General features: G+C 42.3%; 1 protein-coding gene across 1 annotated transcript in view; it reads left to right on the top strand.

The window, feature by feature from the left end:
* The first annotated feature begins 263 nt into the window (after positions 1-263).
* Positions 264-26,427, top strand: part of LOC123368606 (cytosolic phospholipase A2 epsilon-like) — a 51,166-nt gene continuing 25,002 nt past the window's right edge. The window contains exons 1-8 of the mRNA XM_045013518.1: positions 264-338; positions 662-793; positions 1,094-1,134; positions 14,446-14,590; positions 17,148-17,220; positions 20,954-21,090; positions 21,954-22,085; positions 24,694-24,734. Coding sequence (XP_044869453.1) covers positions 264-338; positions 662-793; positions 1,094-1,134; positions 14,446-14,590; positions 17,148-17,220; positions 20,954-21,090; positions 21,954-22,085; positions 24,694-24,734 — 776 coding nt within the window. The remainder of the gene's footprint in view (positions 339-661; positions 794-1,093; positions 1,135-14,445; positions 14,591-17,147; positions 17,221-20,953; positions 21,091-21,953; positions 22,086-24,693; positions 24,735-26,427) is intronic.

The raw sequence follows: 26,427 nt of genomic DNA, 5'->3' as shown, positions 1-26,427 counted from the left end.
TTTAAAACCCCCAATATTTTAGTTGAATCTATTTTCCCTATTTACAAACCACACTGGGTAATGCCATTTACTGGCAGGGGCTACATTCATTTAATATACTTGTCCTCCTGTTAGCAGGCATTAGTTCTGGTGCACTAACAATCAGTTATAAATATATTCGTTTTAAGAATGTATATATCAGATTTTCTCTTGTCTGCTGTAGTGAGTGCAGCTGATTGTTATGTAAGCTAGTGGTTGCCACATCTTCAAAGGAAGAGGCCAAGATGAAAACTATTTTGAACTCCAGTGAACCTGAGTGTAATGAAACCTTTTACTTCAGGATCCAGAACAAAGTTAAGGTAGGGACAGTGACAGATCTCAGTTCTTCAGGGCTCAGATGGTTTACCCTCCGGTACTACTTATCTAGACCATGAGGGACAAAATTCTTGACCAACCAATTGATAGTTGAACAGTCTTAGTGTTCCATGTTGCCGTGTTGTTTGATCATAGGAATGCTTGCATCACTTCCTTGTTCTCTCTATCCTCCCCCTTCTGTCCTCCCCAAAATAATTCTAACTAGGTCCAAATTGGATAGTACTGTTCCATAATGAGGAATTTCTAATTCTCAAGCATTATGAAAAACAAAAATATGCAACTCTTGAATATCTTATCTTGTCTCCAGAATATCCTGGAACTGAGGATCTATGATGAAGACCCACTCACCAAAGACGACCTTTTCTTCACTGTTCTCTTTGATGTGGCTGAAGTCAGACCTGGAGAGATAGTCCATGCAACCTTCACTTTGAATTCAGAGGTGAGAACTGAAATTCCAGGTAGAAATGGGGAGCACCAGCATTTCCCAATCTCCATCCCATATATTGCCCCCTGTGCACCTTTCTTATGGCTTTGTATTGGAAGATACCATATTCCAACAGGGTAAAATTAGTTAATGAATCATTTTATTTTTCTATGTCAGTTTCATCATTAATTGTTCCTCCTCTTTTTGTTTTTCTGTATCTTTCTCTGGAATGTGTGTGTCTACCCAGCTTTGGCCAAAAATGTCATTAGGCCTCTTCTTTCTGTTTCCCATCTTTCCATTTTTTTCTATTTTCAGAGAAAGGAGGAGCTTGAGGTGGAGTTCATAATGGAGGAGATGTAAGTACAAAAAGGGAGAGGGAGAAAAAGTTGTGTTTGTAATGAAAGGAAGTTATAATCCAGAACAAAGGATTTAAATCATTAATGTTCTCACAGGAAATGCCTCATTAGTTTGCTGACACTTCAGTTCCTGATGGCATATAAATACCTTTTTCTGATGATGCAAAATGACTATTGAAGTGCAGGAGCCAATCAGAGTCCAAGTATGTAGTGAACCAAATGAGGACATGCTGGCTTAAGGTGCTTGCAAGGCTGAAGGCTTCTAGGAGAAATGACCCCTACTTTGCTTTTGCTGGGCATGATTTTTAATTGTGCTCAGTCAGGAAAAAATACAAGCCATTTTAACCCATAGACATCCTCTGTTTCTCTGACAGTTACCTTCTACCCACAAGCTCTCCTCTGCTGGTCACAGTCCTGTTCATCTTTGACGTGCTAGAATATAGTGCATTGTATTATGAAGTGTGATATGGGATATCCTGTGATCCATAGAGCTAGAGAATCCTTACTGGAAATTCCAGTTGAAAGTTATCTATTAATTTGTACTGTTTTCAGTTGGCCTGTTAGGTTTTTAAACAGAACAACCTGACTAGTAATCTGCAGGCTACTGGTCCTCCTATTGAAACCAACAGAGACAAGTAAAAACCAATAGATGAAGGATTCTAATGGACTTTGCTGGAATTTCTATTGAGGATGCCATATGCCAAGGCTTCAGCTTTGCAGAGAGGAGATGTTTGTTACACAGCAGCAGGTAGGCAGGTCTGTACCACATGGAGGTTCTGCCCCTCTTTTAGTGGCCCCTCTTTTAAAGGAATTACATCCTACCCATCAAAGGGTGTCTTTACTTGTGGACTATGAAGGGGCTTGGAAGAGGGACGGGGATGGATGTCTGCCTGAAGTGGTGGTTTGAAATGGTGGGAAGACTGGAATGACTGGGAAGAAGAGAGGAGGGAGGAGCATCTGCGTTTAGGAAAGAGGTATTTTTGCTATGACCTGTGCTTGCACTTGTAGCTGAGTAACCTGGTGCCTCATTTTCCAGCATATGAGCATCATATAACTTATGAAGTCCAGTAGGAGTTGTTCATCTGCGGTGCCTGAAGAATCAGGCCCATTGCCTATGACCCAGCCAGTCTGCTGTAAGAAACATCCTTTCTTCTGCATCTCTTTCTAAACTGGTTGCCTTTGATGGCATTATTTCACAAAAAATCAGCTAAATTCAATCTATGTTGTTGAGAGAACAGGGAGTGGCATTAGGAAGGCCAGGGCTAACCTGATAGATTTATATCCCTAATATGAATTCACCATCATTCTCCAAATATTGCAATCGCTTTCCTGAAATTTCACATTTTGACACACTGAAAAAAAAGTCAACTTTTAACTTGCAAAAACTGTTTTCCTAGCTCTTGTGAAAAATTCCCAGAAACCAGGAGGAGGAACTTTTGTCTCTGTATGAAGATGGCAAGAAATTCCAATGTGTGAGTTGTGCCTTGTGTGACTTTTCCATCACAATTCCAAATGGCCACTGGTTAATGAGATTCTTAAGTGATTGGTTGATGGGGCTATTTCTCTTCACTTTCCACCATGGTTTTGGGAACATTCTTCATCTTGTGTCTGCAGAGGAAGATGACCTTAAGCTTAGAGTGAAAGGATCACATGAGGAGACACAAAGAACTGTTTTGGACTCTGGCTCAGTAGAATCCTTCCTTTTCCACTACCCAACACACTGGGAGCCAGAACTGAATGCCCATCTGCAGGTAACCATTTTTGCCACAGTAACAGAGCTGTGCTATAATTCTTTTGGTGAAAAATGATGAGTTTGGCATACATCTGTAAAATCAAACTGTTTCATGAGTTGTTTTCACTATGCAAAAAAGAAGTTTTCCCAAGTGAAAAAATGACATTTTTCACCCGGCCACCTGCTTCCCCATCTAGCAGGAATTTTGAGAAACCTTGCTGATTGTCAAAGAAGGGAATTTTCAGGAATTTTTCTTTTTGCAATTCAGCTCCACCCCCGTCCCCATCCCTTTTCAGGGACCCTTCTCACAGAGGTCTCTTAAGACAGAAAGTACAATCCCTCCTGCTCTTAGGGATGATTGACCTTATTCCATTGCTGCTTGTAGGAAAAGGTTTTTACTTTAGATACTTCCTGGTTCCCAAGAAAAGAGGATGGTGGAGACTGATTCTGGATCTCAGGACTTTAAACAACTTCCTCCTCTGTCAATGGTTCAGGATGGTAAGCCTGGCAGTGATTATTCCATATTTGGATCTCTGGGGGACTGGGTCATCTCCCTGGATCTCTGGGACACGTACCTTCATATAGCTATGCACTTTGCTCAACAACGTTTCCTATGAATGTTTCCTACCCCCTCCTGGGACTCCTGCCCCTAACTACCCTCCAGAACCCCTCCCCCATCTAAGCCTCCATGCTCCTTGTCCCCTGACTGCCCCCTTAGGACTCTACCCCCTACCTGTCCCCTGACTGCCCCAACCCTTATCCACACCCCCACCCCCTGACAGGACCCCGAGAACTCCCGACCCATACAACCCCCCCACTTTCTGCCTGCCCCAACCCCTCTCTACACCCCTGCCCTGCCTTCTGACAGCCCCCCCCAGAACTCCCAACTCATCCACCCCCCCAGCTCCTTGTCCCCTGACCACACCCTCCAGAGACCCCCCCCACCCTAACTGCCCCCCAGGACCCTCCTTGCTCCCTGTCCTCTGACTGCCCTGAACCCTATCCACCCCCGCTCCCTGACAGACCCCAGGACTCCCATGCCCCATCCAACCCCCCCTGCTCCCTGACTGCCCTGTCCAGAGACCCCCCCGCCGCTAACTACACTGCCTGGGATCCCACCCCCATCTAACCCACCCTGCTCCCTGTCCCCTGACTGCCCCCACCCCTTACCCAACCCCCGCGGCCCCGGACCCCTTACCATGAGGCCCCTAGCAGCATGTTCTGCTCTGCGCAGAGCCAAATAAATGGTTTGTCCGATGAGTCTATTGGCATTTTTTACTACAAACAGACTACCAGTGAAAGATCTGATGGTGACTTGAATTCCCTCTAGAGAAATATTCCTCATCCAAAGGCTAGAAAAACCAGTTTTACAAGATGCACAAGGAAACTGCACCTCAATTGTGGGTGCTCCACCCAAATTTATTCATAATAATTTAACATAGATTTGTTTCAGGGAGGTGTTGTGAAACAGGGATAAGGGGAGGTTTTGGTTCTCTTTGGGATGCAGATGCTCAGTGTCCTTTAAAAATACATTTCTAAGGAGTCCTTCAGAGGCTGAACATTCAGATTTTCATCCAGAGCTTTTATACTTCAAATTGGGTCTGCACCAGCACCAGATTATAGCTGTCAGTGTAGTGTATTATTGTGGAGTCAGGGACATTACTCTATTAGTAAGTACCAGGTCACTCCTCTGTGTGTGTGTGTGTGTGTGTGTGTGTGTGTGATGAGATCTTATGAATAAGGCTAAGATTTTGTGATAGTTATTTTTAGTAAAAGCCACAGACAAGTCATGGGCAATAAACAAATATTCCTGGAAGCTGTGACCTGTCTGTAACTTGGTGCTGCGGCTCCATGGTTTCCCCTGCCACCTTAGTGGCTGGGAGCTGTGGGAACCCCCGTCTACCGGCGGCTGCTGGAAGCTGCAGAGGGCTCCCCTGTCCATGGTGGCTGGGAGCTGCAGAGTGACCATATTTCCCAAAGAGAAAACGTGACACCTTCAGCTGCTCACCCAAGGCATTCCCCCTGCTCCTCCCCCATGTGAGGCTGTCACCATCGTTGGAACCCTGAGGAGGCCCCCTCAAGAGTCTGTCACCTGTCGCTGGAACCTCACAGAGGGTCCCCCGTTGCTGCTCTCACCGGAGCTCTGCCAGGGCCCTGCTGACTGCCAGCTCCAGAGTCCCGCAGCCCTGGGGCTGAGGCAGAGAATGTCACAGAGATCTCTGGAAGTCACAGATTCCATGACTTCCATGACCTCTGTGACATAAATGTAGCCTTATTTATGAACTGTGTGCACTACACAGACACTAAAAACACACCAGAAACTTTGGTAAGAATAATAGGGGTTGTCACTGGACAAAATTACCAGTACTTCCTTCCCAAGTGCTGTGCTGTTGGTTGCTAGCCTCCACCCTACAGATGACTGCATTTTAGAGGTGTTGTATGTAGTTTATAAAGTGATTTTCTTTGGTGCCCTCAATAAGTGAGTTAACAATAACAGTCAGCCTGAGCTAGATTGTGACTGGGACTAACTACATACCCCTGGAGGGAACTATAACTTCCTTGTATGGGCTTCCTAAGTCCTGGAGCAGGTGGGGAGGAAAGAGTGAACTAGGCAGAGTAGGGACATGAACCTGCATCGCCTACGTTGTAGGCAAGCACCCTAATGATTAGGCTGTTGGATATTCTGAGGGTGGGGAGTGGGTGCTCCATTTGTCTTTGGTTTTGACCAGCAATTTCATCCTGGACCTGAGAAACCTTCCCTGACAAGAGCTGTGTTGAAACTGGCACATTCCCATGCAAAATTTAGGTTTAGACAAATTGGCATTTTCTGACTGAAAAACCATTTTGTTGAAAAATTCCTGAGTAGCTCTAGTTATTACACTCTGGTGCATGGAGGACACAGGGAAGCCATTGTCCCTCAGACGGTGCCTCTCAGGGGTAGTGCTGGCAGGGACTACTTCTGGGATGGATTATATTTATATATATATATTAATTCCTTTTAACTGAACCACTAAAATGAGCAAATTCTTACTGTGAAGCTGCAGGTTCTTATTGCTGTAACCCTTTTCCTTCCTCATCCTGTCCCCCCCCACACTGTTCATCATCTCCACTAGTCACATCTAAAATTAGATTGTAAGTTTCAGGGCAGGGACTTTATAGTTGTACTGTAAAGTGTCCAGTATGCTTTTCAGTGCTGTAAAATTAATTGGCCATATGTGTGTTGATATCCTTTGGGGATTACAGGTGCTGTATAACTGTACTACATTATTTATTATTGTTTTTTGCTAGAAGGCTGTACTTGGAAGGATGGGGCCCCACTGATCTCAGTGTCCTCAGTAAGGTAAATCAAGGCAGCTGCAAAATAAATAATCCCATCTTCCATTAACTCAGTAGACTTGCCTTAATAGGCTGAGGAAAGAAGGAAGAGATTGCTTAATTTTTGGAAATGACAGAGGGGTGGGGCTCTGAGTCAGTTAATAAAACACCTGCTTGTCCACTTCTGCCAGTGTAAAGTCTGTAAATCTCCATCAGGAATCACTGCCAGCTGTGCGGGACATAGTACTCAAGTGCCTTTTTAACAGCTGACTTGTATGCAACAGGGAGCGAAATGGGATCAAATTCAAGTTCCAATCAGGTAAGGAAAACCCCACCAAAGCTCAACAAAATTGTGTGAGGTGCAGGGGAGGCTCCAGGCACCAGCACGCCAAGCGCGTGCTTGGGGTGGCAAGCCATGGGGGGCGCTCTGCCGGTCGCCGCGAGGGCGACAGGCAGGCTGCCTTCGGCGGCATGCCTGCGGAGAGTCCGCTGGTCCTGCGGCTTCGGCGGACCTCCCGCAGGCTGCCGCCGAATCCGCGGGACCGGGGACCTCCCGCAGGCAAGCCGCCGAAGGCAGCCTGCCTGCTGTGCTTGGGGCGGCAAAATACCTAGCCCGCCCTGGTGAGGTTCCAAATCAGATATTTCACATGAGAAGAAGTGGTGAGAGTTCTGCTTGAACTGTGGGGAGGATCTGGGAAGAGCAAGTCTGCTGTTCCTCAGGTATCCGCAGTTGCAAGGGCTGTCCTCCTACTGCATGTGGTTGTTATAACTAAACTGTATGCCCAACAACATTAATAAAACAAGTGTATGCAGAATAACCTGTTGTTCAGGGCAGTGGGGAACTATCATGGTCTCCGAGGGCTTATTGTGTATCTTTAAATTTGGTTTTAATGTGGGATTGTAAATGTAAAATTATAATAAAAGCAGAAATGGAAGATTTTTTTAAATGTAAACATTTCTGCTCTCTTGATTTTTCAGGGCCTAAGCAGCATCTCAGGACAAAAAACAAGACAGGTGGGTACTAAACAGATGGAACATCACTAAATGCTGTCCAGTGCTGATTATAAGATTCAATACAGAAAATGTTAGGAACAAAATCTGGAAGTTTGGGGTGGGGGAAAGAGTAGTGACATATTTGCTAATCACCATTCAATTTAACTTTAGGTATGAAATACCTGTATGTATAACAGTTGGACCTATCCAGTCTAATCTATCTATCTATGATATTTCTAATGTATGCCTAGCATTGTCATACTGCATCTATTCTGTGTTCATTTTAAAATGTCTTGCTCTCCTCTGTGTTTTTCGGTGCAGGAACATGCATTCTTTCAGTGTCTCCAACCCTTCAGAGACAGGATTTATTTAAGTGGAGCCTCTGTCATTTATTAATTTCAATTTATTTGATTTACTTTTTGTAGTTGTAGTACTTTGCCATAGCACTTTAAGTGCACTATGCAATACAACATTTTAAAGCATACCCTACAAGGAATGTGTCAGAAATGTGTTTATTGGGTAAGGTGTACACATTTGTTCCCCCCTTAGAGAATTTAGAGGCTAATGATAGGACGGGGAATACTATGAGAGAAAAAACAATGAGGAGTCCTTGTGGCATCTTAGAGACTAACAAATTTATTTGGGCATAAGCTTTCATGGGCTAGAACCCACTTCATCAGATACGTTAAGTGAAAAATACAGGAGCTGGTATAAATACATGAAAGGATGGGGGTTGCTTTACCAAATGTGAGATCAGTCTAACGAGATAAGTCAATTAACAGCAGGATACCAAGGGAGGAAAAATAACTTTTGAAGTGGTAAGACAGTGGCCCATTACAGACAGTTGACAAGAAGCTGTGAGTAACAGTAGGGAGAAATTAGTATTGGGGAAATTAAGTTTAGGTTTTGTAATGACCCAACCACTCCCAGTCTTTATTCAGGCCTAATGTGATGGTATCCAGTTTGCAAATTAATTCCAGTTCTGCAACTTCACGTTGGAGTCTGTGTTTAAAGGTTTTTTTGTTGAAGAATTGTCACTTAGAGGTCTGTTATTGAGTGACCAGAGAGATTGAAGTGTTCTCCTACTGGTTTTTGAATGTTATGATTCCTGATGTCAGATTTGTGTCTATTTATTCTGTTGTGTAGAAACTGTCCGTTTTGGCCAATGTACATGGCAGAGGGGCATTGCTGGCACATGATGGCATGTATCACATTGGTAGATGTTCAGGTGAAAGAGAGAGAAGAAATGCTTCAAAAGAAAGAAGGCTCCCAGAGGGATGAGGGTGTAGTGATTGTAGCTGGAATGTTCCTCTAAATAAAAGGCCTTTCCTGAAGTTCTTAAGGGCCAGATTGTGGACCCCTTACTCACACTGATAAACCCTTACTCATGCAAGTAATTCCTTTGAAACTAAGGGCTCCACAATTCAGTCCTAAAGTGTGCTTCTACTCATAGAAGTGCCTGAGGGCTAGATTCTGGTGCTCTTAGTCATGCTGGGTAGCACCTTGCTCCAGAATAGTTGCATTGATTTCAGTGGGACAACTCAGGAAGTAAGGTACTAGTCAGCAAAATCTGGCCCTCAGTAAAAACAATCACTTCCTGCTCCACCTATATGTGGATTTCTTATATAGGTATTTGGGGTATTGTTTCTAGAGAAGGTTTCTTCAGGTATAAATTGTAAATTTGAAGGTAAAAGATATATATTTGGGGATTTTATCTCGGTCTTCAGAGGTTTCCAGGGAGCCTGGAGTATGGAATAGTTTTGTTGTAAGGCCTTCCGTAATGTTTAGAAATACGTTTAAAAGTCATAGTTGAAGATTATTATTAAGAAGTAGTTCAAATTTTCACTGAGCAGACTGGAGAAGTAATTAGCATGAAGCTGCATCCTACAGTTACAGTAGGAAAAAAAGTTGGGAGGATGGAAGGAAAGGATTTTCCCCAGGTTTATGGCAACATGTCCACAGCTAGAGAGTAGAGATAGGCGCTAGTGTATAGCTTATGTTGAGAACCGGATGGGCAGGTTCTAAGGTTTTTTCACATCTTCAGAGATTGGCCACTGTTGGAGATGGGACACTGTATGGGAGGCCAAGTGCTCTGTGGTGGTACAGAGAATCTTCTTTCTAGATGTCTGGCTGGTGGGTCTTGCTCATGTGCTCATGGTCACATCAGTCACCCCATTTGGGGTCAGGAAGGAATTTCTCCCCAGGTCAGATTGGCTGGGACTTTGGAGGTTGTTTGCCTTCCTCTACAGCATGGGACAGCATGGTTCACCTGCTGGGATCTTTTGGGCATCTCTCACCTAATCAGTTCCCTGCCATTGACAGGACCTCTGCCACCTTGATCTTTCCTGTTCTTTGCCTGTGGCATACAGTTTAGTCTCCTGAGAACTGAAATGTTCTGGTTTAACTAAAGTCTTTGTGCTTAATATTTGGGTATCTATGGTCCCTTCTAGCCTTAAACTCTATGAAACTATTCCTGTGCACATGCAAAGCCTTGTTGATGTCAGTGAGGCTCTGCATGGGTACCAGGGTCTGCCTGTGCAGTTCTCAGTGCAGACTCAGGGTCTAAAGCGTTATATATAAGAGACTTAATTTGAAAAAAATGGAGCCATTGTTAATGCAGACATTTTCAGGAGGCAATTCCACGTCAAAGCGAAGAACAGCAGGAACTTATCCAGCAACTAAAAAGGAGCTATAGCATGAACCAGTAGCATGTACCAAAAGTGTCATATACCAGGACAGAGGCTGTCTGCCTACTGAGAGAAACGGTGATCATCCAGCTCAAATCAGGGATGCAGTGCCAGATTATTATTAATAATTATTATTACTACTTATTTATTATTACTTATTTTAAGTGCCATGAATGTACTTGGTACTGTTTACAGCCAGTAATAGAAAAGCCTGCAATGGGCACTGAAAGAACGCTGACTGTAAATTTTGTTTTCTGTCTTTGTCAGAATGTGAGAGATCATTTTTTGAATGAGCAGGGTTATTCTGACAGAGGGAGGAAAAATATACAAAACATTTTCTGAGTCAATTCAGTGTATTACACATGACTGTTGAAATGTTCACACTGAGGTTAAAAATAATGGCTTTTGAATATATACATTTTCTTTCCTGTGTTATAAATAGCACCTCAGTTTTTTTAAAATGGAAAGAATTTTGAAGTCAGATCTGGTCTGTTGTTTATATTTGCTGTCTGTACTTTTGATGTTTTTTCCTCATTGTGAATAACAAAAATAGATCAGTCAGTTACTCTTTAGGTTCTAGTCAGTTTCCCACTGATGCGTTTGCCACATGCTATAACAATTGGGTTACAAACACTAAAGAAAATATTTTTATTTAAAAAACATTTACATTAATTACCATTGGCGGTGTTTTAAAAAAAATCATAGAAGCATTTATATTGGTTTAAACTTTAGTAAAACTTATTTTTCACAAAATCTAAACTTGGAGCTCTATTTGACCTGACAGTTTACCATGAAATTGGGTGGGAATTTGGAACTGGTGTCTGCCATAAGCGTTTAACTCTGCACACCCATTCATTTGGTAATAGAGAAAGGAGGAAGTTTTTTGGCTCACAGCATATATGTGGAAGAAAATTCTCACAAATTAATGTTTCACTGCTCTTCTTGGCAAGAGGCTGGAGAACTGGAGTCAATGGGGTGAGGAGGATGGAGAAGTGCATATGAGGGAAGGAGAAGTAGAGGAGATGACAGAAGGGGCAGTTTTGGGGCAGACGTGATGAGTGGTGTGAGAAAGGGCAAAAGTGTGAGGAGGATGCTGGGCAGCTGGGAGAGAAGCAGGTGCAGCAGAAAGAGGGAAAGTTTACAGTAAAGAATACGGATGCCAAGTAGGGTGTGATGGTGAAATTTGAAAACTGAATGGGAGAAGCACAAGGCAAGACAAGGCAGGAGATCAGGGATCAGGAGCCAGGAGATGAGTGAGAGAAGCATGGTAGTGAGGAGAATGGGATTAGAAAGAGGTTAGACAATTACTGAGGATGGTAAATGATCCAAAAGACTAGGCAGGCAATATATCCGTTAACAATGAGAAGGCAATTAAAGAAGTGAACAAACAAAAAGGCTTCCAAGTAGTCTCAGTGAGAGACTGGTGTAGTGGAAATTATGCAGATGAGTAAAGTTGTGGGGCAAGTTACAAGGAACTGAGGATATGATGGCAGTGATAATGGTGAGGGAATATGTGAGGGCATTCCTTCTGGCAGCTGTGATAGCTCTGTGGGGACTACGTGTTAGAGTGTCAAGCAGGGTTCCATCCTCCATGCACTTCATCACCTTGTTAATGGATCCGTAGTCCAAATATTTCCTTTCATGACACCCCTACAATCCCATTGTCTTTAAATTATGACTTCTGTTTTCAAGGAACTTGCACAAGTGTAACTGATTTGAACTTAGTAAACATTTCTGTTGATTATCAGAGGGGTAGCCGTGTTAGTCTGGATCTGTAAAAGCAACAAAGAGTCCTGTGGCACCTTATAGACTAACAGACGTTTTGGAGCATGAGCTTTCGTGGGTGAATACCCACTTTGTCGGATGCATGTAGTGACTACACGTATTCACCCACGAAAGCATGTATTCACCCATGAAAGCTCATGCTCCAAAACGTCTGTTAGTCTATAAGGTGCCACAGGACTCTTTGCTGCTATTTCTGTTGATGATGCACAAGATGGACTAGGATCCAACTCTTTTTCTCTCAGGTGGGTTGGCTGTTCAGTGCTGATAGGAATAAAAAGCAGTTAAAACGTTATTTTTGTCACTGAAGTTGGCAGATGTCACTGTGGATACACAGGGTAGATCTGTACATAAGAAGATGCCATTTTTACACAGTTACCTTTTCAGAGAAGTGCCATACTTTAAAACTTGACTCTGAGGGCAACCTGCAGTTTTGCTTTAGTACAGATGATACTTAAATCGGATCAGTTGGCCGACATAAAACATATTTATTTGGTGGAAAGTTGTTGGTTGTGACCCAAAAGAATATGGCACTCATGCCAAAATGCAATATAATTAATAATTATCCAGCTACTTAAGGCACTGCACCCCATCAAAAGAATGTGAAGCATGCAGATTAGCACTGTATTGATGCACAGTCATCTGAATCATGGCAATGATTAGGTCAGTTTCTCTTTGCGTTTTTGAACCCATCAGAATGAGAAACTTGGAGCATGGGACTATGCAGATCAGAGGTGAGGAAAAGTTTCACAAGAACTCTTGCAATCTGAAACCAGTGTAGTTTGCATAGCCCTGAAAAAGAGACAGGTCCTGATTCATCACTGTGTTACTCCAATTTCATGCTGGGTAACTCCATTGAATTCTGTTGAATACAGTAGCGAATCAAACCCCTTAGATGACATTTCAAAGGGAGAGAAATAAGTATGTTACAGCAGCAAATACAAGTGGAGGTGTTTTAAGTGCAGTTGACTTTGCTTGAGTTAGGGGGCATATAAAGGAAGAAAATGAAATCCTGCCTCCCAGGAAGCTCTGGTGCACTCTAATGGTTATTAGCTGCTATCTACCTGATGGTCAGAGCTGAGAACTGAGCCTGTGGTCTGCACTTGAAGGGCTCCAGATTTCACAGAATCAACATTTTATGTATTTTACTCTTCTATTTTAAAAACATTTTAAATAAGAAGCACATATCCTAGTTCTCTCTCTCTCTCTCTCTCTCTTTTTTTTAAGAACTTGAAATATAGAAGAGAGGAAAATTTTTTTTGTCATTGTATTTGGCAGGCTATTTTGCTTTGGTATTTACCCTTTTCTCTTGATATAACACAAATGTTTCCCACGTTTCATTTTATTTTTCACATAAGACTCTCCATATTTTCATAAGTCGTGACTTATTGGGATCTGAGATCTATTTCTCCTCTTTTTTTGCATGTTATATCAGTCTATTGTCTAAGGATTCTTTTGCCACTGTTAAACTGAGTGTAAGAAACCTATTTGGCCATTGTGTATGAAATATCTCACAGTACTGAGCAGTCAGGGTACGTTGACTAAATGTCATTAGGATAAAGACAATCATAATCGTAGTTGTCAGTAGGATATTCCAGAATTTCTGGGTTCATGGGGGACCCCAAAATAGGTGGGCCTGAGCCTGGAGGCATCAGTTAGCAAAACACTCCTAGGACCTACTTGTACAACTCTTACATGAGCACTTATGCATGTGGGGGTTCCATTGACTTCGGTGAGAATAAATGTGTAAGTAAGCATTGCACAATTAGGTTCATAGACGTTAATGGGACTTTTGCTTGAGGTATGACTGCATGAAGCATGACTGTATGATCAGGCCCTGTGTTTGTAACCTCATTTTTTAGCAATTCTGGCAGTAGTAATCATAGTGATTACACCGTGCTTCCTGTTTATGAGGTAATAAGCGATGTCCAAAATAGATACAGAGACTGAAAGCTGAGGTATTTGTAACCAGTGAACTCAGAGGCCTTTGGCCTCCAAACTTATTAGCCTATGATAGAGTTATTGTTGAGGTTAACAGGGAAGACGAAAAGTTGTTGGTTATTGATAAAGAGAAGAAGGATTGTCTATGGTTAGAGCATTAGCCTTTGACTTTGGAGACCTGCATTCAATTAACTGCTCCTCCACAGACTTCCTATGTGTCCATGGGCAAGTCACTTAGCAACTCTGTGCCTCAGTTCCCCATCTGTAAAATGTACTAGTCAGTAAATACCTCTTTAGTAACTAGTACTTCCTTACCTCAAGTAATTTAGTAGAAAAATGTGGCAAAATTATTAACCCTGTACATTTTTTGCCCAATATTATTTGACCAGCTCACCTCAACTTTCTTATCCATCAACCAATCAGTGCCAATACTGAAGAATGCTGATGACAACAGAACACAGCCTTGCCAAACTCCTGTGGAGATAGAGAACCATGTCGTATGTCTGCCATTGACTCAAACGCAGCTTTCCATTCTATCAATGATACTACCTTCCCAGGGATGCTGAGTCACCTCATCAGATCCCACAAACTTGCTTGATGCTCCGAATCAAAGGCCCGATGGAAATCTAAAAAGTGCTGCATGGGGTTTATTAAACTCATCCATCTTCTCAGAAGCTGTCTCAAGGTACAGATCTGGTTGACAGTGGAACAACCTGGTCTAAAGCCGCACTGAGTATCCCAGCCTTTGCTACCCAGTGCAATATCGGCATTGAATGGCTGATGGATAAGCTTGAGGAAGGAGCTAACAGTGGCATTGTGGGTTGAATGTTATTCTGCTTTGAGATCTCAAATATGCCATAGGTTGGCTCAGTTTGGTGTATCGCTGCAGATGATGGCTGAACTAGTTAGGCAAAGAACAGCGCGAATTGGTCTGGTTATTAAGCTGGATAAAAAGAAGTCACTGGTCATTACCATCAAGCAGCCTCCAGTTCCAGATTATAACCAGGTCAGTATTAACTTGTCCAGGCATGACACTGAGCAGGTGGCAACTGTCAAATATTTGAGCAATGTCACAATCAGTGCTTGGAGGATGCTTGAAAATGTGGCCACTTGAATAGCAACAGCTGCTGCCATGTTTCAGCCCCTTTAGAGGTCTCTGTGGGGATGCCATGTCATTAAACTTGCTAATGAGCTGTGGATTTATAGAACCACAGTTATGCCAACTGCAGTGTATGGCAGTGAAACAGGGGCACTGAGGAAGGCCGGAGAACAATGGATTCGTGTTTTTGATTCTTGTTGTCTTCTTCAACTGCTCCATATCAAGTGGCAGAACAAGATCGGAAATGAAGATATTTGAAGCCTAACCCAGCAATTGCCTCCAACAGCAATGAATCAGTTTTGCTGGCTTTCTTTGTGTAGATATATTATTTAAATGGAAGACCAACAAATACAGAAGCCTATGTACCAAGGAATGTGGCTACATGGCAAAAGATCACATGGATGTCAAAACTCCAATGGCACCACAAAATTGCCAGTGAAGGACATAAATAGAATATACAGCCAGACACCACCTGCAGCACCTTGCCAGAGATGGATCTGGGAGGAGCTCAATTTGCACAGAGGCCAGTCCCTTAGATATTTGACCAGCTCTGCTAGCAGAAAGTGATCTTGCCATGCCCCTTTTCATTTGCAGTTGTGAAAAATGTGGTATTTTGTCAAACAAGTCTGAGGCCTGGTTCAGCGAATAGCGTAGCTGAACTCAAAGTACCTTAGTTCGAAGTACTTACCTGTCCTCACCGCGCAGGATTGAAGTCCGCGGCTCCCCCGTCGACTCCGCCACCGCCGTTCGCGGTGGTGGAGTTCCGGAGTCGACGGGAGCGCGTTCGGAGTTCGATATATCGCGTCTAGATGAGATGCGATATATTGAACTCCGAGAAGTCGATCGCTACCCCCCGACCCGGGCGGGTAGTATGGACGTGCCCTGACTTTTTAAATTGTTTTCTGGCTCTGCTTATCCCTAACTATGAGTAGCCTGTTTCCCTTTACTATCTCAGGCCTGGTCTACACTAAAAAGGGGGTTCGAATTAGGGTACGCAAATTCAGCTACGTGAATAGCGTAGCTGAATTCGAAGTACCCTAATTCGAACTACTCACCCATCCAGACGCGGCGGGGTCGAACTCCGCGGCTCCCCCGTCGACTCCACCACCGCCGTTTGCAGTGGTGGAGTACCGGAGTCGACCGCAGCGCTTCCGGAGTTCGAACTATCGCGTCTAGATCAGACGCGATAGTTCGAACTCCGAGAAGTCGAACTCACCGCGTCGACCCAGACGGTAAGTGTAGACTAGCCCTCACAGATGTATATGCTTATGTGAGTATTTCCTTGTACGCATTTTTTTCAGAGTATTTTCTTCCATGTTTTCCACATGTGCATTGGACTAGAATCAGTATCATGTAAATCAGAACATGAATAAATAAATAGTGTCCTGAATGTTTGGTATTAGTAATACCTTGTTCAGTGTTTCCCTAGGGCGTTCATGTTTGCTGATGTACTTGCAAATACTTTAACTTTTGGCATATATAATAAGCTATTTGATGTACTTTTAAATTTGGCAGTTTGAACCCTGCATTGCATAGACCACTATGTCATTTGAACCATTTTAATTTGAGTTTGTAATGTTGCTACAAAAAGATTGAAAGTGTTCTTTCTGTGGCCATGAAGGACCTTGGATACAGCAAAACAGGTGCAGTTTTGCTGCACTGGGGTATGGATGGTAGGATTTCTGGAGCCCATGTAGGGTGTCTGTCTCCATGGTGCCACAAAATCTTGCTCTCTATGGATGAGTGTGCAGTGGAGTGGAGTTTGGGCAGGCTGAGGAAATGTAGAGCTAATTCACCTGCTGGGGCAAAGGGATTGCTCTAAATGATATAAGTTTCCTGGCAACTGCTCTGCTGCCAGAGAATTGCTAGGATTGTGGATTGTGCTTCAGCTCTGCCTCTTCATACCTTCTTCTGCATTCTGTGCGCAGGAGTGGGGTGGGTGGACTATGCTGGCTTTACATACCTATGCTATTGGTATCCCAAGCTGTGTTCATATGACAACTGTGCTCGTTCTTTGAAACATCAGAGTGGCTCAAAGAGGAGAAACTGGGGCTAGGGTCTGTTCCATTACTTATATTATGTTAATGTCCAAAGCTAATGAGGTTGGGTCCCCATTGTGCTAGGCCCTGTACAAATAGGCAAGATTTGTTTCACAGATGTAGAGATGGTATACAACGGAACATTTTTAGCTCTAGTAGATTTAAAAAAAACCAGTTAAATATACTGAAAAAATGATGGTAAAATACACAGATTTTATTAGCACTTATTTCGGATGACCTATGTATCAGTAACTCGCTTATGCCTTTTCCTCTCTTGAGTAATATGGTTATTGCAAACTCAGGCCAATAAAGCCTTTGTACCATGCCATACCATCATGTCTCATTTCTTTATATTAGATGCATGTCTATTGATGAATACACATCTTAATCTGCATCTGTGTATCTTGTTAATCATTCTTCTGCAGGAAGAAGTAATTTCTATCAACTTGCTCCATGTAAAAATAATAGGAATGAGAAATCTCCGGAAGGCTGACTTGTGTGAGTATTTCTACTGTTCTTAGCTGTTTTTTATAGTTCTTGAAAGCAACGAGAGTATTTAATAAAAGTATTATTGTCATTGAGATGCACTCAAGCACTAAGAGCTCCCATAACACCCTGTTTATTATCAGAGTACAAGTACCCATATGGGTGTCCAAGTATAACTAGGATTTAAAAAGCATAAGGTACCTGACACACTACAGTCTACATGGACTACCATACTTATCGACTGTAATGTCAGATTTCAATCCTAAATGGAGTTACCATAGTCTGTACATTGTATTACAGGATACCCACAGAAATGTCAGACTCCAGCATCTTGGAGCTAACTGGAGGAAAAAAGAGATAATCTTAGAGTAAATAATTCTAACATACAACAATTTTCTAGGGTGAAAGGAAAAGGAATAATCTTTATTGCATATCTGTGCTAGCATTGTATTTTGTTGCTGCAAACTTGCAAGAATTTTTTTTTGTGGTGTTAAAATAATATATTTTATTCTTGTTAGTCTTATGGATTGATATTTGTAACAAGGAGGACAATAGATTACCTAATAGGTTACAGATTAAAAGGGTGAAATGATCCAGTGATTTTTAGGATTAAAAAAATCTCACTATGCCAGATTTTCTTTCAAATAATGATATCAGGACTCAGTTCCAATAAAAAAGATGTGTATGAAAGAGTGAAGAATTGATTGACATACTTTTCATTTAGAAACCTGTCTAAACTCTCAACAATCCCAAAGGGGGGAACCTGATAATTCAAATTTTAGTGCAATTTCCTTTAACATCAAAGCTCAAAAATAAACACAAAGAAAACCACACCTGAGTTCTTCATATAGAACATTTTGGAGACAAGTAACAAAAAAGAGAAAGCTATGTGCAGAAGACATGGTAAAACTCAACATGCATGGAAAATGTTCACCACTCACAAAGCCGAATAATATAAGAGTCTGGAAAAAGAACACTCTATGCCACTGTGTGGACCTTAAAATAGGTGGAAATGATGCATAGTGAAGAAGATTCAGGGAAGGGGAAGTGTCCACAACAGAGGTAATTAAAGAACTGTCACTATCTGATCACAGCATTAGAGATAATAGCAAAAAAGAGCCCAAGATAGTGGAGACCTTTACAATAGAAGTGGTAACAGAGCTCTACCGACGTCTGATCATGGCAGTGCTGGGATTGGGAATGAAGTTCCATCTTCTCCACCAATACATCTTAGTGAGAAGTAGCTTACTGAAGATTGTGATCATAGATGAGTGATGGATTTAGATGCAAATTTAAGACTGATAGCCTTAGAAAGCAGGGAACTTGTAGCAAGTGGAAAGTAAAGTTAGCTCACTGAGTGGATACTAATTTGACTCTCCCAGCAAAGAATTTGAGTCCCCCTCTGGGTTTAAAAAGGTCCAGTTCCTGGAAGAGCTTGCAGATGGCTGATGATCAAGTCAGGAGAAGTGAGCTTCTTTTCCGCCAGACCAGGTCTTACATGTCCCAAGTCCCAGGCTGCAATGAGACCTATTGAAATGCCATTGGTAAATGTGATGATGGAAAAGAGAATGATCTGTGTGTGCACTTTGTTCCTGAACTTCTGAGTGGTCCATCAGGTTCTTCAGAGAATCCTGAGCTACAGAATGTGGAAAGGTAGGTAAAATAAAGAAAGAAAAAAAAGAAAAATGCCAGATATAAAGACTAAGGGAAGAAAAGGAGAGAGCCCAAAATCAAAGAGAGGGAAAAAAAGTAATACGTTGTTAGAGAGCCTGCTGAATAGGACTCTGAATAATCTTGTTGGTAGGTTAGGAGGTTCAGGTAGTTTACCATGTTCTCCCCTTAAAACTTATATTCAGCCTTGTTGATATTAATATGTGTTATAAATTAAGAGTATAAACAAGTATAAATAACCATGGTTTGGGAAGAATGTTTTTGGATTTGGCATGTGCTAGAAGGCACTCAGAGTTAATTCTGTGGGTAATTAATACACCCATAAGTAGGGCTGACTAGTTGGGTCGCTTCCTGATTATTGCTAACCTCTGCTGCAATCACATGTGACTATGCTCCTACCTGACCCACAGTATGACCCTGCTAAAGCAGTATGCAGGGTTGTTGTAGCTGTGTTGGGCCCAGCGTGTTAGAGAGATAAGGTGGGTGAGGTCATATCATTTATTGCAGGGGTTCTGAACCTTTTTCTTTCTGAGGCCTCCCCAACATGCTATAAAAATTCCACGTCCCAGCTGTGCCACAACTGATTTTCTGCATATAAAAGCCAGGACCAGCATTAGGGGGTAGCAAGCAGGGCAATTGCCTGGGGCCCCATGCCACAGGGGCCCTGGTGAAGCTAAGTTGCTCAGGCTTTGGCTTCAGCCCCAAGTGGCAGGGCTCAGAGACCTGGGCTTCAGCCCCAAGTGGCAGGGCTCAGAGACCTGGGCTTCAGCCCCATGTGGCAAGGCTTCGGCTTCGGCTTTCTGCCCTGGGCCCCAGTGAGTCTAATGCTGGCCCTGCGTGGCAGCTCCCCTGAAACTGTTCGTGACCCCCCAGGCAGTCCTGGACCCCTGGTTGAGAACCACTGTTTTATTGGACCCACTTCTGTTGGTAAGAGAGACAAGTTTTCAAAATTACACAGAGCTCTTTTTCAGGTCTGGAAAATGTACTGAGAATGTCGCAGCTAAATACAAGATGGAACAGATTGTTTAGTATAAATAGTTAAAACAACCACAAGACACTAAAAAGTCATGGATTTAGTAAGCCATAAATCCAGTGTCTCTGTTGCAAAGATTACTGAAGATTACCCACTATGACTGCAGAGGTGTTAATTAGCCACTTCACCTTGAATGGTCCCTTGAAATATGTGTTAATTACTTATGCTAAACAATCTGTTTCATTTTGTATTTAGCTGTGTACATTTCCCAGACCTGAAAGAAGAGCTCAGTGTAAGCTCGAAAGCTTGTCTCTTTTGCCCACAGTTGGTTCAATAAAAGATATCACCTTACCTACCTTGCCCCATTGATAATGTAACTCTGTCAAACACTACTGTCAGGCACCTCTTATTCTCAGGTTTTAAAGGCATATCATACAGGTGGAATAATCTAAAGTCTTAGTATCTTGTAAAGGACAAAGAAGGGTATGTTATGTACAAAGCAACTTTACCACACACACATCTTAGTGGTTTGTGTAAATATGAATGCATGTGTATGTAGAGATGTGTTTGCACATAATTATTTTTCTGATAAAAATGTTTTAAGAAAAAAGCTAGGTAGATGTATAGAAGCAGGAAAAGGGCTGAGAGGTGTGTTTTGTGGATTGTAAAATGGTTGGGGGGCCTATCTTACAGCACCTGCCTCCTACCAGACCAGGCTTTGCTCTTGTTGAGTCAGCTCACTCCCTGGGTTAATTCTGTCTGAACTCTCTGAAGGAATCTAGAGAAGCAGTTTCCAGCAGGGTTAGCTGTTTTATTTAAGCCTTATTTAAGCCTTCTTAACGAACAAATCAAAACCTTGTAGACTCTTCCCTCAAATGTCTGTGGAGGCCGAGTAGTCCCTCCCTCAATTCTCCCCCTCATGCCAGCAACTTCAGTAATCAATATTTCCTGGCTATTACCTCAGACCCTCAGCAATGAAGGACTCCACACACTCCCTTCTGTCCGTTTGATTTTTAAGTTTTAAATGAGTCTGCACTAATTCCTTCAGTGATACTGCACATCGGGTAGACTGTTACTTATAATTTACCTTCTTTTATACAGTGAGCCAGTCCGATTGCTATGTAGAACTGTGGCTGCCAACTGCCTCAACTCAAAGGGTCCGGACCAAAACAATCAAAAACTGTAAAAATCCAGTCTGGAATGAAACCTTCTGTTACAGGATTGACAATCGTCTTAAGGTATGATACACGAGAGCGCCCCACTCCTGTCAGGGATCTGAAGCTCTCCTGCAGATCTAAACTGAGCCAGAATTTCTTTAGACTTCACCCTGAAATTAATTACCCACTCATTTACTGGAACTCTTTGAAGGACCCTTAACGGATGTGTGCATATCTCACCTGTCCTCTGCCCATTAATTCATTTCCCCAAGAACTTATTCTAACATTCTCAAGTCCTGGACAGCTTCAAGGGGCAGCCATTTTATTTTCCAATCAACCTATCTGAAAAATGCTTCCTCCTTCTTCCCCAGAAAATTACCCCCATCTGAGGTCTAGGACAGGCAAAATTCAATCCTGGGCCAGTGTCTGTTTTCCTAGCCATAATGTTGTTATGAATATGTAAAGTCCTATATCTTGGAATTCTGCAGGATTAAATATGAACATCCTACACCATTGGAAAAGAAAGTTTCTAACTGGGGACCATAACCTACTTCTAGTCCTACAAGGTACCAAGATAATAGACTTAAAAATAGAGACATTTTAAAGCATGGAAATACTATTTTAGGTCATTTTTTGATGTTTTATTCTCACTCAAACCCTATAGTTACATAGGCCCAGAATCAGACTCTAGAGAGATATACATATGCATATACATATGGCCTGAGTGGAACCCGCCCCCCCCCTTATTACTCAGTTTATTTCTTTAAAGTAGAATAAGTGTAATATGGCCTCACCCATTCTGTCTTACTCTCTCACTTCTCCCATTCCTTCTTTTACTACTTGCCCTATGTGCATAGACTAAACACGCATAGCCTCAAGGATTTCCTACTAACAGGGTTCTTTGAAATTATATAATTTATAAAAACCTTTACTTCTGTTCCCAGAACGTGCTGGAGCTGAAAGTCTGTGATGAAGATAGATTCAGCAAAGATGATGAACTCTGCACAGTTATTTTTGACGTAGCTAAACTTCACGTTGGGTATAAAGGTCGTGTGAAGTTCGTGTTGAATCCCCAGGTGAGCAATGAAATCAAGGTGAGAACTGAAGGAAGAGACACTTGTGTGGGTTTTCCTTCTAAATATTTTCTTGTATTGTATTTTATTGGTCCTTCCTGTGGATTGGATTGCCCCCATCCGTCTATCAATCTTTCTTAGATTGTTACAGGAAAAATCTGCTTGAAAATTTATTCTGCCATTATTATAATGAAGAGTTTGGCCAGAATTTCAACATTCTTGACCAGTGGAAGTTGACTGTGGTTTGATACGGTTGGTCAGGTTTGTTTTTTTCTGGGAAAAAATCTCTCCACTGACTTGCAAAGATTGCACTTTCCTGAGATTATGAGCACCCGATAGCACTATTCAGAATTACTCTGTCATAACTTGTTTCCCATGAGTTAGTAGCTCTGACTTTCCAATCAGTTTGGTATAAAACAGCTGATAATTTTTACCTAGGTAGTTCAATGTTAAAACATGAGCCGCCTAAGTAGAATAGCCAACTCCTACCTCTGGATATTCACATTGGCACCGAGGCACCTAAATGTTGATTCAAGCAATCCGTGGCATGATTTCAGCATACAGATTAGGTGCTCTGTTTTGGGAATTGGGCCCAGTATTTCAAAGAATTTTCCTAACTGATAATTTACAAAGTATATATAGCTGGGAAAAGACTATGTTGAAGAGTTGTACAGTGTGCCGAACACAGGTGATGAAATGGTGCTGGGGAAGCTTCCTGGCACTAATGAGGGAGAGCAGATGCCAGAATTCTTAGAAGAAGTAGAAAAGATTTTGATAGAAAGCTGAAAACAAAAAGGTGCCAGGAAGTGACAATATAATTGCAGAGCTGCTTCAAGTAGGTGAGGAACACACAGTAAAGATGATGCACCAGCTATTTAACAAGATTCACAAACAAGACTGTGCTGGGAAAAGCATTCACCAAGATTTGCAGAAGAGAATGAAGAGCTATGTGGAACTGATGCTTGCAGGTGAACAGGCCGGATTTAGACTGGGACAAAGTACAATAAATCAGCTCTTTGTAATAAGACAGATATTGGAGAAATAGAACATTCTCTGGGAACCAAACTTGTTACAACAACTTTATAAACTTCAAACTTGCATTTGTCAGAAAGGGTTATGGCAAGTCTTGGGAATGTCTGGCATCCCTGAAAATTTGATCAAGGTGATAGAAAATGTCTACAGTGGGGGTAGTCAATTATTTTTTGTAAGGTCCAAATTTCTTGGTCAAGGTATAGTCAAGGTCCAGACTCCAGAGAAAATAATAATTAAAAAAGATAATAAGTAAATAAAAAGATTTTGGGGCCCATTCAAAATTTGGCTTGTGTTCCTCTTATTGATTACCTCGGTCTACAGCATGTAGATGAGTGCAGTGAGAGTAGGCAAGAAGCTGATAGAATGATTCAAGATGGCTATAAGAGTAAGACAAGGATTCATGCTATCACCAGATTTGTTCAACTTGATACTGGAAGCAACAATGGCTGTAGGGCTGAGAGATGAAATGGGAGAAGTCATATTATATTGGAGGACAGTGAATAGAATCTCAGATAATTTTGACCTCAAAGCATTGATCAAGGAGGATTTACAGGGACTAACTGACAAGGTAGATCAAGAAAGCAGAAAATTTGGACTGAGGAGCAGCACAGAGAAGAGAAATGTTATGGCAACTGGGAGACAAGAGGAAAAGATCAAAGTCAGATACAAAGAACTAGAACAATTGAAAAAACCGTGTGTACACTGGAAGACTAATATCAAAGAATGGGAATTGTGAAGATGACATAAGAAGCAGCATCAGACTGACTGCTACTGCATTTGGAAAACTCTAAGATCTGGAAAGCTAAACATATTTCCATAAAAATGAAAATCAGCATATATGAGACAATTGTGCCATTACTGCTGCTTGGGTCAGAAAGCTGGAGTATGAGGAAAGACATTGACAGCAGATATGAACTGACTGAAGCTGAAGGACATACCAAGAATTTCAAGACCACAGAAAATAAAAAATGGAGTGATAAGAAAACAGCAAGGGCAAAAAATAATGCTATTACAGAAAATTCAAGAAAGATGATTGTGATGGTTTGAACATGTGTCAAGAATGGACTTGGAAAGGATACCATACATGGTGATACATACCAGAGTGCAAGGAACTAGACTAGAAGCAAATTTGTTGGATAGACATTGAACAATAAGGTTTAAAGATGAAGAAAGCCATGAAGCTGGTACAAGACAGAAAGTGGTGGAAAGACTTCATTTGGCCAAATCATTGCTGTTTAGCTGATGGATGGGAATCATAGAAGAAGAAGAATATAGATAGGATGGTGGGTGTTGGCAGAAAACAGATCTGCCCAATGTCTTATGTCCAGGTAACAATGATGGCATTTGTGGTAAGGTGCTAGATATGTTAGCTAGGAGAGTTAAGAATCTCTCTTCCTCATTCAGTGATGTCCATCTCCACTGAAGTGCAGGGAGCTTTTTCAAAGTAACCTTTGCTATTTTTTTCCTGCCGATACAGTCTCCTTGTACACCTGTGAATCCAGGCTCATACAATCAACAGTTACCCTTATGTGGAAGGGTTATTTCATATTGACTTAATTCACTTCTCTTTGATTTTCAGGAACAGGAGGAGCTGGAGGTGGAGTTCATACTGCAGAACCTGTGAGTAAAACCTTGGTAGAAGAAAAACAATTTGGAAAGTAATAAATTGGCAACGGGGAATGTATTCCATGTGTCTGCTGCCTCCTAAGGAATATCCAGACCCACCAGAATTCTGTCTTTTTCCAAATTCTTATGGATTCTTGAGTGGAACGATGTACACAACTTATTTCCACAGCTGAGTATGGTAGCTTGTCATGTAATGTAATCATCGTCAAGATTAAGTTTTTGTCCCGGTTATTTGTAGTAAAAGTCAGGGACTTTGTGTTCCTCTTATTGATTATCCCGATCAATAAGGCAATAAATAAAAATTCACAGAAGCCCCGTGACCTGTCCCTGACTTTCACTAAAAATATCCCTGACAAAAAGGGGAGGCGGGTTCAGCACCCACTGTTGCTAGGGCTCCCAGGTACTCCACTGCTGCGGTATGTGGGAGCTCTGGGGTTCCCCTGCCTGTGGAGCTGGGCTGCTGCAGGGTCCCCTCTCCCCCGTGGCAGCTGCGGGGTCCCCCAACTGCTGGCTATGACTGGGCAGCTGCAGGGGGTCCTCCCATGGCCCGCTGAGGCTGGGCAGCTGCAGGCTGGGCAGCTGAGGATGGACAGTTGCAGGGTCTGCTGGCCGGCTGCCACATCTCAGCACCTGTGGGCAGTTCCCCCGTCATTTGTTGCAGCAGTGCCAGCCCCTTGCTGCCTGCCTTGGCTGCTGGGCAGCTGTGGGGTCCCCCAACCAGGGCGGGAGCTGGGAGCTGTGGGGGCAGGGCTGGCTGGGAGCTCCAGCTCCAGGGCAGAAAATGTCATGGATTTCAATGGAAGTCATAGAATCACAGATTCCGTGACATAATCGTAGCCTTAATCATCATTCATGTAAAGAAATTTAGTCTGATGTGGTTATTGCCTGTTGTCTCCCCAGCTTAAATCAAGGTCTTGTTGATTGCTATTAAGAAAAGCTTATTTGTATGGGTCTGTTACTTTCTTACCAAGATCTTAAAATAATAATTTTATTTAGAAAGTGTAATCACAGGCCCAGTGCTGTGCTGCAGTACAGTACAGTGATCCTTTAACATTTTCCTTTGTTGATTTCATGACTCTGGCCTGCAGTGTGACCGCAGTGGAAAAGTTATGCCTTTTGACTTCTAAAAATTTTTTGTTGAATTTTCCGTACCATTTCATCACCAGATGGCAGCATGAAATTAATTTTATGCATTCATTCCAATGCACTTTGATTTAAAGGGGAAGAAAATATTTTGGTTGTTTAGTTTCTGTGACTGTGATGAAAACCTTCTTTAGCCTTCTGCCTCCACTCCTTACACTACTACCTGCAGTCTGACAGGTGTATACCTGTCACTAGAGAGCCCCACTTCTTAGTATCAATATCAATAGTATGATCCAAGAACCAGATACTTTGGTTCTGACCTGCCCAAGTAGCTGCACATGCACCTACCTGCAGACTGCCTCTGCACCAACAGCTGAGCCAAGCCATGGCAGACACATTGCCCACTGTCTGTGGGCCCATAACCCAGGCCTGTGTGTGGGTGACAACTGCTTGTCCCTGGGTAGCAATGACTGAAGAGGTAAGTTCTTTTTATTTAGGTGGTTGTTTTGTGCCTTTTGTGTTGATTTTTGTTGTGTATTAAACTGTGTTTAATCAATATTCATGTTTCCTTTCTCTTTCATGTTTCCACTGGTAGGACCCAGAA

Source organism: Mauremys mutica, chromosome 4 (genome assembly GCF_020497125.1).
Source record: "Mauremys mutica isolate MM-2020 ecotype Southern chromosome 4, ASM2049712v1, whole genome shotgun sequence".
Lineage (NCBI taxonomy): Eukaryota > Metazoa > Chordata > Testudines > Geoemydidae > Mauremys > Mauremys mutica.
The sequence above is the reverse complement of the archived record's forward strand: the minus strand, read 5'-3'. Positions and strand labels throughout refer to the sequence as shown.